Below are 13,424 nucleotides of genomic sequence, written 5' to 3'. Positions count from 1 at the left end.
CAATTCATTAACAGATTCACATGAAGACAATGCCAGCTGCAATGTTCAGGCTTCTCACTGGGCAAGAGACACCCCTCTACATCTAGCCTAAATCTGACTTTCATCAAAAGAACTAAAGGCAAGGCAAAGATCCCCACCTGAGCCGAGTGAACTCTGAACAACAGAGGACATCTTGTACTTTCTAAGAACAAAAGGCTGTGAAGGACCAGAATTGGTGGCCAGATGACCAGGCAGGCTTCCTTCAGTGTCTTCCCTTCCCCACTTCCTTTTTTTTTTCTTTTCGCCAAAAAAAGTGATGTCTTTATTGATGACCAGAGTCACAGACACCAGACCTTTGTAAAACATTGAAGTATTTCAACATATTCTGACTGTTTTCTCTTGCAGTTGACCACAGAAATATTTATTGTGTTACTTCTGTGTGGCATAGTAGATGTCTGTCTGTCATACTTGAAACTGTGGTGAATGTGATTGTTTGATGAATGGGTCTGTGAAAGAGAATACAGTGAAGAAAAAGAAATCTTAACATGAATGACTTACCAGACATTACTGTCCAATCCCATCCCCTGAGGTTTGAAAACCGAGCTAATGGAGGTGTTATTTGATGGTGTAAAATGTATGTGAGAGACTCAGTTGCTTCAAAAGTAGAATCCACAGTCACAGTAGCATTCCCTAACATTCATTACTTCAAGTGTGTAACTGATAAATGAACTTTGGCAGGATGTGACTGTTTATTTAATAACACAAAAGGAGCCTTTCCTATGTGAAATAAAGGATGATGGCCACAATGTAAAAACGCAAAATATTTATTTAGATACATATTGATGTTTTTGACTTTTCAGTTTGACAAACTGTTCCTACAGATTGAAGACTTTGAATCATCATGAACAAGACTGCGACTCTTGTACTAAACATGTTCCACAATCTGTGCAAATGTTACTTTTGGCATTTTAATCCTTGCCCATTTGCAACCATGCAGTGCTATCCATGGGCAAGCTATGCTTACCTGTTACTTCTTGAGAGGAGTAGAGCTGCCCTAGAATTCCTACTGTCCTTTGAATATATATTTACACATGTAAAAAAATGGCAACAGCCCTCCTCCCACCACCCCCCCCCCTTTATTCATAAGGCAACGAGTCATGGATACAAGTTCTCTTGGGTGAGCAAGGAGCTATCATCATCAACAGTATTAGAATGTATATAGATAAAGTAAAATGTAGTCAAGTTGTATTCATTACTGAGATAAATGTTAACTGATGTCATTTTGTCTTGATTTTTTTTTTTTTGGCCATGGCCTTGAAGAAATACACTGTGACTTAAGAAGCCTTACCATGCAGTAACTAAAGCTTTAGGATTACTGTATTTCAAGGAGTAACCTATGTGTTGCATGCAACTGACCTTAGGAAAGAATTAAGCTAATCTCACTAATAAATCTGAAGTAATAAACAAAAGGTGCTTGTTTGGATTGTTTTGTTCACTGAGGATTTAATGGTCAGCATCTCTCATAATATTCAGTCTCACACCAAGGTAGCAAAAAACTCACTTTATTCAGTATTTCCAAAAGCTACTAAATATCCCATCCCATCATCATTAAATGGGTTGTAGAGCCTAAGAGCTCTCAGCTATAAGATTCTGAGGGACTGTGTGCTTGCTATTAGCATGAATGGTTGCCACTGGATGTCACTGTAGCGTCACATCAATGCAACTGAAAATGCATCTGCTAAAATAATTTCAATAATGGTGACTGATTTCACTAAACTCACTTGGGGGGAGGGTGAGACTACTCTTTTGTCACTTTGCACGACCCTATGCTTGTTATAAGGCAGTTTTTAGGGGCAGCTAGGTGGCTCAGTGGATAAAGCACCGGCCCTGGATTTAGTAGTACCTGAGTTCAAATCCAGCCTCAGATACTTGACACTTACTAGCTGTGTGACCCTGGGCAAGTCACTTAACCCCCACTGCCCTGCAAAAAAATAAATAAGGCAGTTTTTACGTTGTGTTGCCTGGTGAGTTGGTTGTACATCAATTCATTTAACCAAGAGAAGCTCTGTGTCTCTAGGAACCTAAGATAGAAATGTGTGGGTTTGATTTATAAGGGGATGGGGACAAAAATTTATCTGTCTTATCAGGATGGTAGAGTGATAAGAGTACTGGACTTTAGAACATAGGTACTAGGCTGCATGGTTCCCAACTCCAGCCTTTACTAGTGAAAGTATCTTGGGCAATACAGCAGCTAGGGGGAGCAGTGGATAGAGTACTGGGCCTGGAGTCAGGAAGACTAATCTTTCAAAGTTCAAATCTGGCCACTGACACTAGCTGTGTGACCCTGGCCAAGTCACTTAACTCTGCCTCAGTTTCCTCATTTGTAAAATGAGCAGGAGAAGGAAATGGTAAACTACTCCAGTATCTTTGCCAAGAAAACCCCAAATAGGGGTCACAGAGAGTCAGACAGAACTGAAATGACAAAAATCTTGGATAGGGTAATGGAATTAAGAAGTGGAAGAGGGTCTTAGACAGAATCTAGTTCCATACCTTATTTTATAAGTGAGGGAATGGAGGTCCAGAAGAGGTTAAGTGAGTGGCCCAAAGTTATAAATGTAGCCAAGTAGCAGCAATGAAATTTGAACTCCAGGTCTGATGCCTCACAGATTTGTTGTCAGGACCTAATGAGAGACATGTGAGAGCACCATAAAACTCTAAAGTGCTAAACAAATGTTCTTTGCTTTATGAAATTCTTTGGCTCTCAGTATATACTTATTATGACTTATGCAGTACTTCCATCCTTCAATAAGCTCCCCTTTTTCAAGGTCACAAGTCCAGGAGGTACAGTTATCTTCTGCAATAAGGATTAGATTGAGCATTATGCATTGGCAAATCATTCATTACCAACAATGCTGAATTATGGTATAATTTTTTTTCCTGGGGGAGATATAAGGGTTGATGAGAACAAGGCTTTTCTTTACCTTGTCAATCCTGGGTTGTGGTAAATAAAGTATTTAAATCATGTTTAAGTTACAGACTGTGTTGTCACCTGCATAAAAAAAGAGCAGCCTTTCAAATAAGCATCAGTTGTCAGTTTTGTGGCAATGGTGGAGTACAACCCCCCCCTCCCCAAGGAGTCCACATGAACAGACCCAAAATATAATTTTCATTTTTAAAGTGGGAACTTCAATTTGAAATTCCGGCAAGATTTCCTTCTCTAATTAAAATCACTCAGATGAACTGGGAATGTTATAAAGTCATCTGGGAATACCAGGAAGTGAAAAAATGCTAGACTGTTGCCAATCTAGGAAAAGGGTTAATTTCTATTTTGTAAGTTGTTTCCCCAGAAGGGGCTTTATACTTAAATTATGATGTCACCAAAAGAACCTGAGTATAAATTTACCTGGGATTAAATCAGGAAAGCCAGAAGGGTAGCTCATTAAATGACTCTACTAGACACCATCCTTGTGCCCCCTTACTCAATCAGAACCACAGCCTAGTGGCTGTAGGGAAAGCCTTGCATATCAGGGCCTATCCAATTGCATCGATTCAGTGACCAGCTGGGGTCTGAAGCTTGCCTTGATTGTTCCTCTCACACCAATAAGCTACAAGACCTAGATTTTTAAAAACAGCACTCTAAGATTTCCACTTAGTAGTACTTTTTCCCCATTGAGTACCACGTTAGGCGAAATAATATAAATGTGTATGCACCAGGAACCACCATTCTCATCAAATAATCCTATTTGAAAAAAGTTCAATTAAAGGATAATTCTGAGCTGTAGCCCTGAATCTGTAGGATGGAAGCCTGCAAAAACATTAAAGTCACATGTATGGTTTGGAGGGATGACAGCTTTATGGGAAATGTCTTGACATGGTTTTGGATGGCACTTCTGGGCATGCCCAGCCTACCCCTTCACCCTTCATTTAGGTACTGCTATTTCTGAACTCTTATGTCCATTTGAAGCAATTCTGAGAAAAGCTATGATGATATACACCTTTCAGTTCTCAAGCCTTTGTTGGGCTCCTCTGTAAGTCCTGGCATGCTAAATACACAGACACCTAAAAATGTGGTGAGTATTCAGAGCCTCTGTAATAACAAGTGTATCATCCTCTTCTGATTCTACTCCAATCAGTCCTTGGAGAAGCAAGAGTCAGAAATACTTTTTATTAAAACACTGATCATTGTTAAAACACTGTGAGGTACATTAAATAAATACAACTTTCAAGTTGTACAGATAGGTCTCTTGTGGCTTAGAGGGGGATTTCCCTGGAAATTACCTCACAGCAACATTTAAACAAGCACTTCTGAGCAAAAAATAATCCATTTGGAAAATGCCTTTTTTTGTTACATGATAACATACATTGAAATTTGGCATTCAGTAAATCTGTGCATTATCCTTTTTCAGATGAATAAGAAATATAATCTTATTGGATGATGCTTTTGCCTTCCCTCCAACCCGCCCTCCTTTGAGGCAGTCATTCAGGTCTGGGAAGGCAAAATGAAGTGTTCTGGTTAGGATCAGTTTCTCCTAGGTCCATCTAGTTCAATATCAAATTATGGTCTCCCGGCAAGTTTCAACAAAACTCTGGGGACCATTCCCTTCTAGACTGAGAGGGAGGCGTACCCTATGCAAGAAAGCAATTGGGGAGCTGAGGGCACCACAGCTTTGCAGATGGAGGTCTTCTTGAAGCTGTTTTCTAGAGAGAGTCACATTCTGCTGAGAACTGGCAATGACCTGTTAAGACAAGAGATGGGGAAAGAGAACAAGGAAAATGATGGAAGAAGAAAGTTTCACTTCTGAAAGACTATATTTTAAAAAATATATCAAAAGAGTGGGCTTGAATAATACTCAGGGCATGCACATACATGCACACATGTGCACAGCGCGCCAACACACACACACACACAGGAGATTTAAAACATCAGTTTTCTTTATCCATGCCTATATACAGACAGAATGGAAAATGGTTCTGACTGATGGGTTGCATGCTGGGGGTACTCTGGGCTAGAAATACCACAAGGCTCATTTCAGGTCTTGGTTACTTTATTGTTTAGTTCTATGAAGGTCCACTGAGTATCAACAAGATTAAAACAAGTTGAATGAGTGTTCCTAATCTCCAGAAGTGTTAGCAACAGCAGAGTCACAGATGCCTTTCTTACTGGCTATAGTTATTCTCAGATCCTGATACTTATAACCCCTGGGAAAATTATGATCCCAAAGTATATTGCTTAAGGGGTTTTTAGTGGCATTTTCACACAGTAATCCCCAGAGTAAACATGGTTCACATAGTAAACACGTAGCAGGTTAACAAAATTGTTTTTCAGTTGCATCTGACTCTTCATGGACCCCATTTGGGGTTTTCTGGCAGAGATTGAGGGTGGTTTACCATTTCCTTCTCTAGCTCATTTTACAGATGAGGAAACTGAGGCAAATAGGGATAAGTGACTTGCTCAGGGCATACATCTAGGAAGTATATATGAGGCCAGATTTGAGCTCAGGAAGATGTCTTCCTGACTCCAGGTCTGGCACTCTATCTACTATGTCACCTAGCTTCCCCTAACAAGAATTAATTTGTTTTAATTGAATAATTAAGTCAGGTTAGATTTTATAGTATCTCATAGATGGGTCCTTGTGTGTACAAGGAGGAGGGTGTGAAAAATGTATCCTATTGACCTTAATCATTTTCCTGATAACATGTTATGTATAACTGTTAAAGGGGGCAGTTGATTGCATAAGAGTAAGGCTTTAATACTAAAAACTTGAAAATAGACCTTTGTGAATACCTGAGGCTCTAAAAGATATTTGAAGCACTGGGTCAGAGCTAACCAAGCTGAACATTTTCAGTTCATTGGTTACATGATTGCATAACAGGATTTTGACTGTAAAATTTGGTTACAGGGTATTAATGACATTATTGTGGAGTACAATTAATAAAGATTTGTTCAAGAGAATTTAATCTGAGGGCTTTTGTTGTGTTTGTGATGCTTAGAGCACATTCAGTCTATTCCTGTATCTCATTCCATTTGGGGCAGATAGGTGGTACAGGAAATAGACCATTGAGCCTGGAGTGAGGAAGACCTGAGTTCAAATGCAGCCTCACACACTTACTAGCTACATAACCTTGGGCAAGTCATTAATCTCTACTTCAGTTTTCTCATCTGTAATATGGAAACAATAATAGTACCTACTTTCTAGGATTGCTGTAAGGACCAAATGAGATAAAAATTGTAAAGCACTTAGGACAGTCCTGGTATATAGTAAGCATTATATAAATGATAGTTACCATTATTATTCCTTGGCATTTAACCAAGGCCTTTTGAGTATTCTGAATTGCAGAGAGGGTGAAGCATTCTACTGTAAATTAGCGGAAAGAAGAGAATAAGCTCATTGGGGACTAGGGTTGCCAAGAATGAGTTTTGCCTAGAAGAGATCAAGCCCAAATAGCATCCCTTCTAACTGTGGTTGCTGATTATGTACACAATAGAACTTGCTCACCTATGGCTCTTCTTTAAAGTCAACAACAACCTCAATGTGTATTCTGCTAAAGAGTATAAGCTGCGAGCATGGTAGGGAACAACTCTTTGACAAAGGAGCCCACTGCTTCCATGATACAGAGACCTCAGACTCCAGCACAACAAAAAAAAGGGTTGCAGGTTTCCCAAGTCAAACATTCCTGAATCTGTAGGCTGGTAGAAGAACTCTAAAATCTTTTATCAACCTCACTTACAACAGCATTTGACTCTTTGGATTTCAAGAGCACTCAATAAAAAATCACAGGATGGGTTTAAAATTTTTTTTTTTGCATAAGATGCCCATAAATTCTTCTGGTAAGAAGTTATGGTTTTTCATCAAAAGGCCTGATGATTTGCTCTTTTCAGCTTACCTAACCTATGGGAATTAGTGACCAATAATATTAGCAAAGCAATAAAAATGTTCATAGTAGAAGTGTTGCTGCTGAATTCTTAAACACTTCAACATGGTATTAGCTTCCCTTTTGCAGTGTGCTAAAGAATGCTAAATGCTAAAGAATAGCTTCCTTTTTTTTTCAGCCGCACAGATGCCCATATCACATCTCATTAGGTAAATTGGGGGAGCTGGAAGTTGGGGGAGGGTGGTTCTGCAACATTAGTAGAGGGAGGACAGACGAAACAGATGCAAAGCACAAGGCGTTCATACACAGGCTACATGTGGGGCCATGGCAGCTGCCAATCACCCTTTCCTCTGTCTCTAAGCAGAGTTTGAGGAGAGAGACTGGAGAAAAGCTGAAGGCAACTGTTTGGAAGAAGAGTCAGCTGTGGGGAACCACATGGACAGCTAAAGGAGGGGAGGAGGTTTCAAGAAAGATGGAAACATCTAAGATTTCTGCAAGTTGATGAACTTCCTAGTAGCTGAGGTAGCCTTATTGCTGCATGATAAGCCAGCTAAACACTATGCTGACAAGAAGAATTGGGGAGTGGACTACTTTAGTTAATCACTTATTCTAGTTAACGTATAGCTCACATACATCCAAGGTAGAGGATGTGGCTTTTAAAAAATCTAGATATATCTTTCATACACATTTAAAAAAGAACCATTCATCTAAGGTAACATACAAATAAATAACTTTTTTTGGGAGAAATATAAAATAGTCAATTAACTTGTTTTCACATTCAACATATGGGACAAAGAATTAAGGGAAGACCCCAAGTTCATATTCTGGCCACATGAGAAACAGGAGTGAGGAGATAGAAAAATGATTGGGAAAAACAGAATAACAGTAAGAAAGACCCACAGAAGGGAACACAGAGTGGGAAAGAGTGAAATGGAGAAAAGATAGCCAGTGGGAGAAAAAGCTGGAGAGGTTAAGTAGATCCCGAGGTGAATGGGTTAGTCAAGTTTCCCTGCTCTTGTATCCTACTGTTCATTTGGCCTATGACCTGTGGGCATTTCATGCTTCTTGACATAGGGGAAAGGGAAGGAGATGCTCTAGGCTTCAGTTTTAAAACCACTATTGCACTACCTTTAGTACTTGACTTTAGTCAGATGAAATTATTGCCATGGTTAGATCCGGATGTGAGAGCTAGAGGTTCCCCCATCCACAAGCTAGGTGGTGTAGGGGATAGGACACTGGATCTGGAGTCAGGAAGACCTGAGTCCAAATTCAGCCTCAGACATTTATTAGCTGGGTGGCCCTTGTGTCAAGTTGCTTAATTGTTGTCTGCCTCAGTTTCCTCAACTGTCAAATGGAGATAATAGTAGCACCTATTTCCCAAGGTGGTTATGAGTATCAAATGAGATAATATTTATAAAGTGATTAAACACAGCATCTGCCACATAGCAGGTACTCAAGAAATGTTTATTTCCTTTCCTTCCTGCCCATTCCCTATATTTCTTGTTATAATTGTCATTTTTAAAAGAGTTAGAGGTGACTCTAAAGGAATGAGATGTATTTCATAAACCACATACAATAACAGCATTAATAAGTCCCAGCGAATACACTCAACAATAGACTATACCTACACTGGACATCATTTAAGCTCTCTTAGATTTCTGAAATGCTGTTAGGATCTTGTCATCTCAAAAATAATCATTATGAGCATAAATTATTGTACTGTAGATGTGTGAACATTATAATCAAATAGGAGTCTAGTTTAATTAAATTATAAATAAAGTAAGAGACAGTTGCATAGGGGCAGCTAGGTGGCGCAGTGGATAGAGGCACCGGCCTGGATTCAGGAGGACTGAGTTCAAATCTGGCCTCAGACACTTAACACTTACTAGCTGTGTGACCCTGGGCAAGTCACTTAACCCCAATTGCCCCGCAAAAAAAAAAAAAGAGAGACAGTTGCATATACTAAGCAGTGATTTCTGTTATCATTATGGTTAAGAGAGATGAGGTTTGGAGGAGGGGGAGGAGAAAAGGCAGGAAATACAGTCACTGAATACAAGGAACCTATAGGCCAGGCTAGATGCCAATACTGCTTTCAGGTAAGGCCACAGAAACACAAATAGATTCTGCTTTCCCAAAAAGCAACAGCCTCCTTTGCCATTCAATGCAGTTAATGCCAATTCAACAAATATTTATTAAATCTCTAGTAGAATACAGTGTACTGAGCTGGGGCCTGGGGATAGAATATTCTAAAATCAAACAGAAGTTATTTAGCTCATTTTAAACACTGTCTCCTGCCAACTCTGTCCCAAATGTGTAGAACTCTGGGGTCTCTGAGGAACAACTAGTCAAAAGCTGTGGCAGGATCTTGGGATACTCGTACCTGGTCTATAATGTTGGCACTGAAGATGGCTTCTTCCATGTGTCGTTCATCAGATTTGATGACTGATCGGATAGTGTTCACCACATGCTGCACTTCTGGAGGGAGATTACAGTTTGAATGTTCCAAAAATTTAGCCACCAAAATTTTTGTGTCTTTATAGGCCTTAAGGTCCACTAAAGGGGGTGGCTGCTCTTTTGAGATGGTCTGTAAGGCCTTTGGCTTTAACTGTTGGTCAACTTTCCTGGTATCTCTTTGTTTTCCAGCTGGCAAAAAATGGTCCTGATAAGCAGAAGCAGCCATGTGAGAGCTAGAAATGGAAACTAAAAATAAAGGGGAAAAAATACAACTTTGAAAAAAAAAAACTAATGCAAGCTGTCAAAACCAAAGAAAACCAAACATAAGCATGCTTGGGAGTAAGCTTTCTGAGAAGCCTCTGGGACTCTCTGGCTAAAGTTGGGGATGGGTGTCTCCCTTCACTTCTCTAAAAGGCCTGGTGCTATCGAACCTTGCAATGAGCCAATTGTCATATGTGAAAACTAATCTAGAGAGAAGACAAATCTTTACTGAAAGGTGGGAGAGTGGGAGGCCATAGAGGAAAGAGACACACTTAGAGCAAGACAAAAGCAACAGATCACTGGGCAGTCAAGTGCAAGAGTGGGAGATCTCTCTTCATACAAAACAGAGGTTAGAAAGATTCTCTCTCTGCTTTAGGGTATCTATAGTATTAAAGGCAGACTGCTTCCCCCTTTCTTGTTACTAACAAATCCATCTACCTTTGGTCTTACAGAGGTTTGGCAATCATAGGTTGCCCTTAAAAGTAATTTAATCCATGATCTTTACTTGACCAATCAGTACACTGAGATCCAGAATAACTAACTTGCACAAGGTCATATAATTAGTATAGGAACTAGGGTTTAAACTCTTTTCTCTTGACTGCCAGGCTGAAGTTTGGTGATTTGGTTATTTTATTTTATTTTTTGTAAATTTTAAAGATAGCCCCTTTTCCTGTTTTTTTTTTAAATAGTGCTTAAGATAATATAGAAAGCAAAAGTTATGATACTCAATTATACACAGAACAAATAATAAGCAATGGTAGAAGTTCTGTTTCTCTAACCATGTCTCAGTCCCACTGTCAAGGAGAGTTCTGGGTAAACTAAATTAATCTACAGTCAATCTGGGTAAACCAACTGACTCAATTAGTGCTGGATTAAATTTTGACTCCCTCTCCACCACTCTTAGACTAAGAGTTAAGGGAATGAAAAGCAAAAGCCAAAAAGAAAAAAAAAAAAGGGAAAAAAAAAAGAATGGGGAGTCTGTAGCATTTCAGCTTAAAACCAATGGGAGGTTAAAAATGAGGGAGAAAGCACACAAATGACCACCAACACTCTGCCAAGAAGATGCTTCACAAAGGGAGAGCTCATATTAAAATCAGTAGGCATATGCAGGGCTGAACCTAATTATGCTCTCTTATACACTCTGCTAAGAGAAAAAGGAAGAGAAATGTAGAGGGTGGTGTGTGTGGTGAGGGTTGTGTGTGTGGTGTGTAAGTATTAAAATATTACACCTTGTGACATTAGAAAATGAATTTAGCGAAGCATACTTAGTCACCATCTATGAAAACAAAAACATATGAAACAATTCTCCTCAAACTATACCACCTTCTACTCTGTTGATAGGATAATAGAAGAGTTACACATGCATGCAAAGATGATTTTAAAAATCAGTACCTCACCTGTCTCTAAGTCCGACTGAGATATTCCTGCTTCATGATGCTGGCTATATAGAGGTGTGTAGGAAGAGGTATCTCCTTTAACCAAAGAGAAAATTTAATTAAACATATTGAAATATACTTTAAGAAAACAGAAGGAAAAGCCCTTCCAAGTCCAAGGAATCAAATTGGCCTATGGCTTTTGTAACAATTGGAATGATGCCACCTGCTGGAGACTTACTGTAGGAAAGCTCCACCATGAGGAGAAGGTCTCTGAGGGCAAGACAATGAGTCTTTTCTTTGGCGTCAGGAAGTGACGTTTGCTTGTGGGAGGAAGAAGGGGGAGGCTGGCGCTTTGACTCTCTCTCTTTCCTGTGGACTGTGGGGGAGAAGGGAGCTAGAAATGTGCTCTCCCTTTAATAGATAGATGAATCTAGGCCTCTCTCTCTCTCGTTACCAAATTCTTATTCTCCTTAATAAATGCTTAAAAGTCTAACTCTTGCTAAAGCTTATAATTTATTGGCGACCACTCATTAGATATTTTAGACAGTATAGCTAGAATTTTAGCCCTTACACTTTAAAACAAACAATATATCCCTAGATAGGAAAAACACACCACTAAAACCTTTCAGTCTTTCAAAAACCTCAGTGACATACAAAATAATTTGACACAATCTCCAGTTGATTTCTTTTATTAAACACTTGAGGCATATTGGTGTTTCTTCAGGAAGCCTCAAGGTACCCACTTCAATAAAGAGAAACGATAAAGTTTTCTTCTCTGAATTGAGAGGAAAACTGCTTTGTGTGGGGCAATCTTCTTTTAATAGTCATGTGGCTGATGGAGAAACAATAAACATGACTGATTCTCACTAATAATGTTTATAATTCAAGGTCTGAACAAAGCCTCTTTCTCCTTAATTCCCTTCATCATTTGTAGAACACAAAGTATTTGAGGTGATCAGGGCTGATCAGAATGGGAATGGCGCATTTTAGCCTCAAATGAGAAGGTAACAGATCATCTCACTGACTGACACGAAACAATTACCAGAAAACTTGTTTGTTACCCATCCCCACAATCTTAGATTCATGAAAACAAACAAGGAATAAATCTTTACTGTGTCTGAGGAGTATTTATTGCTCTTTCATAGACAAAAAAGGCATTCTGAACTTCTAGAGAGATCAAAAGACTCCTTCCCCCTTCCTTCAGGGCACAGTTTATAAGGAGAATCTACTCTAACCTTCTTTACTTGAATAGGTAATTAAATCAGGAAATGAAAAAGAAAAAGAAAAAATCCTGCAAGATCCTCATCACCACTAAGAAAAGTTAGCATGAGGGAGATGGTGGTGGGAGTTAACTTCATGCCTGAGAATTCTGGCACATGTTCTACAGTGAGACTCAGACTTTATGGGAACTATCAGTTTGCCAAAGTCAGATTATTTCAGTATGTAAAATTACCCTAACGTGCAAGTTAGATACTTTAAGGAGTGTTATGATTTATTTGGGCCATGACAATACGACAAAGCAATTTGACTTGAGGTATAGACTAGCTCCCACTCTTATGTAGCTCTGAAGAGATCTTACTTGCTCCTAAAAAATAATTTACATATTAAAAGATCTGTCCAGTTCCTGAAGTAAACAGTAAATAATCTTCAGCTTAGTTCTTAGGCAGGGAAGCAGAGATATTAGCCTTCGATGTTCTTCTTTTATAGGTATTTTATTAAAAAAATATCCTTTTTTATGTTGGGGTAGTTATTAGGCCTGTCTGTAATATAAAAGTAAAAAGACAGGATAGCAATATCAACAACTGTATACACATAAAGGGTTTCAAAAGCAATCTTCTGCAGCTCTGGCAGTGATAAGCTACCCAAGTTTATATTATCTACATTGTGTGGCCATAAGAGGTAGACTTAATATCCAGGATCTGTTCTGGAGAAACTAACAGAGAAACAAAAACAAAACACTTTGAAGTCTAAGGAATAAATTATCAGTGACATAACAATCAATGACAACTAAGGTAAGCAATATAGATAAAAAAAATATTGCTATATAGTCAACCTGTCATATATTCAGGTCCATTGGCTTAATTTCCCCACCTCCCTTAATATAGTACATAACACAAAAAAGAATAACTGTCAACAACTAAGTTATTCTGAGTATTATAAATAGTCAAATCAAGTACAAGGGACCTATGAAAGAAGCTGCTATTGACCTTCAGAGAAAGAAGTGATAAACAGAACTGATAAATAGAAAGTACTGAGTCACAGTATGGTTTCACATACGCATGTGTATGTGTTTCTGTGTTAAATGATGGTCTTCTCTAGTGCCAGGTGGGGAGGGAAGGAATAAGATAGTTCAGAACTTAAAATATAACCAAAAAATAATTATCATCAACTGCATATATGCATGGCTGTATCAAGTCTAACTTTTAGTAGAAAGGTTCCCACCAATGAAATCTCATCACAAGCTTCCAGGAGTCAACATGA

General features: G+C 38.8%; 2 protein-coding genes across 5 annotated transcripts in view; one reads left to right on the top strand and one right to left on the bottom strand.

Moving 5' to 3' along the window:
- The window catches only part of APBA2 (amyloid beta precursor protein binding family A member 2), a 373,381-nt gene extending 371,480 nt beyond the window's left edge, over nt 1-1,901 (top strand). For 3 of the 4 annotated variants that reach the window (XM_043987872.1, XM_043987873.1, XM_043987874.1), the window contains exon 14: nt 15-1,898. In XM_043987872.1, the coding sequence (XP_043843807.1) occupies nt 15-86 (72 nt within the window). In that variant the 3' untranslated portion in view covers nt 87-1,898. Of the gene's footprint in view, nt 1-14 lie in introns of all 4 variants that reach the window. The other variant, XM_043987875.1, reaches the window with a different exon arrangement.
- FAM189A1 (family with sequence similarity 189 member A1) overlaps nt 1,267-13,424 on the bottom strand; it is a 556,488-nt gene continuing 544,330 nt past the window's right edge. Inside the window, exons 10-12 of the mRNA XM_043987879.1 lie at nt 10,965-11,039; nt 9,233-9,552; nt 1,267-4,715 (exon numbers count right to left, since the gene is read on the bottom strand). Coding sequence (XP_043843814.1) covers nt 4,530-4,715; nt 9,233-9,552; nt 10,965-11,039 — 581 coding nt within the window. The 3' untranslated portion in view covers nt 1,267-4,529. The remainder of the gene's footprint in view (nt 4,716-9,232; nt 9,553-10,964; nt 11,040-13,424) is intronic.

Source organism: Dromiciops gliroides, chromosome 2 (genome assembly GCF_019393635.1).
Source record: "Dromiciops gliroides isolate mDroGli1 chromosome 2, mDroGli1.pri, whole genome shotgun sequence".
Lineage (NCBI taxonomy): Eukaryota > Metazoa > Chordata > Mammalia > Microbiotheria > Microbiotheriidae > Dromiciops > Dromiciops gliroides.
This window is presented reverse-complemented; position numbering and strand designations above follow the sequence as displayed.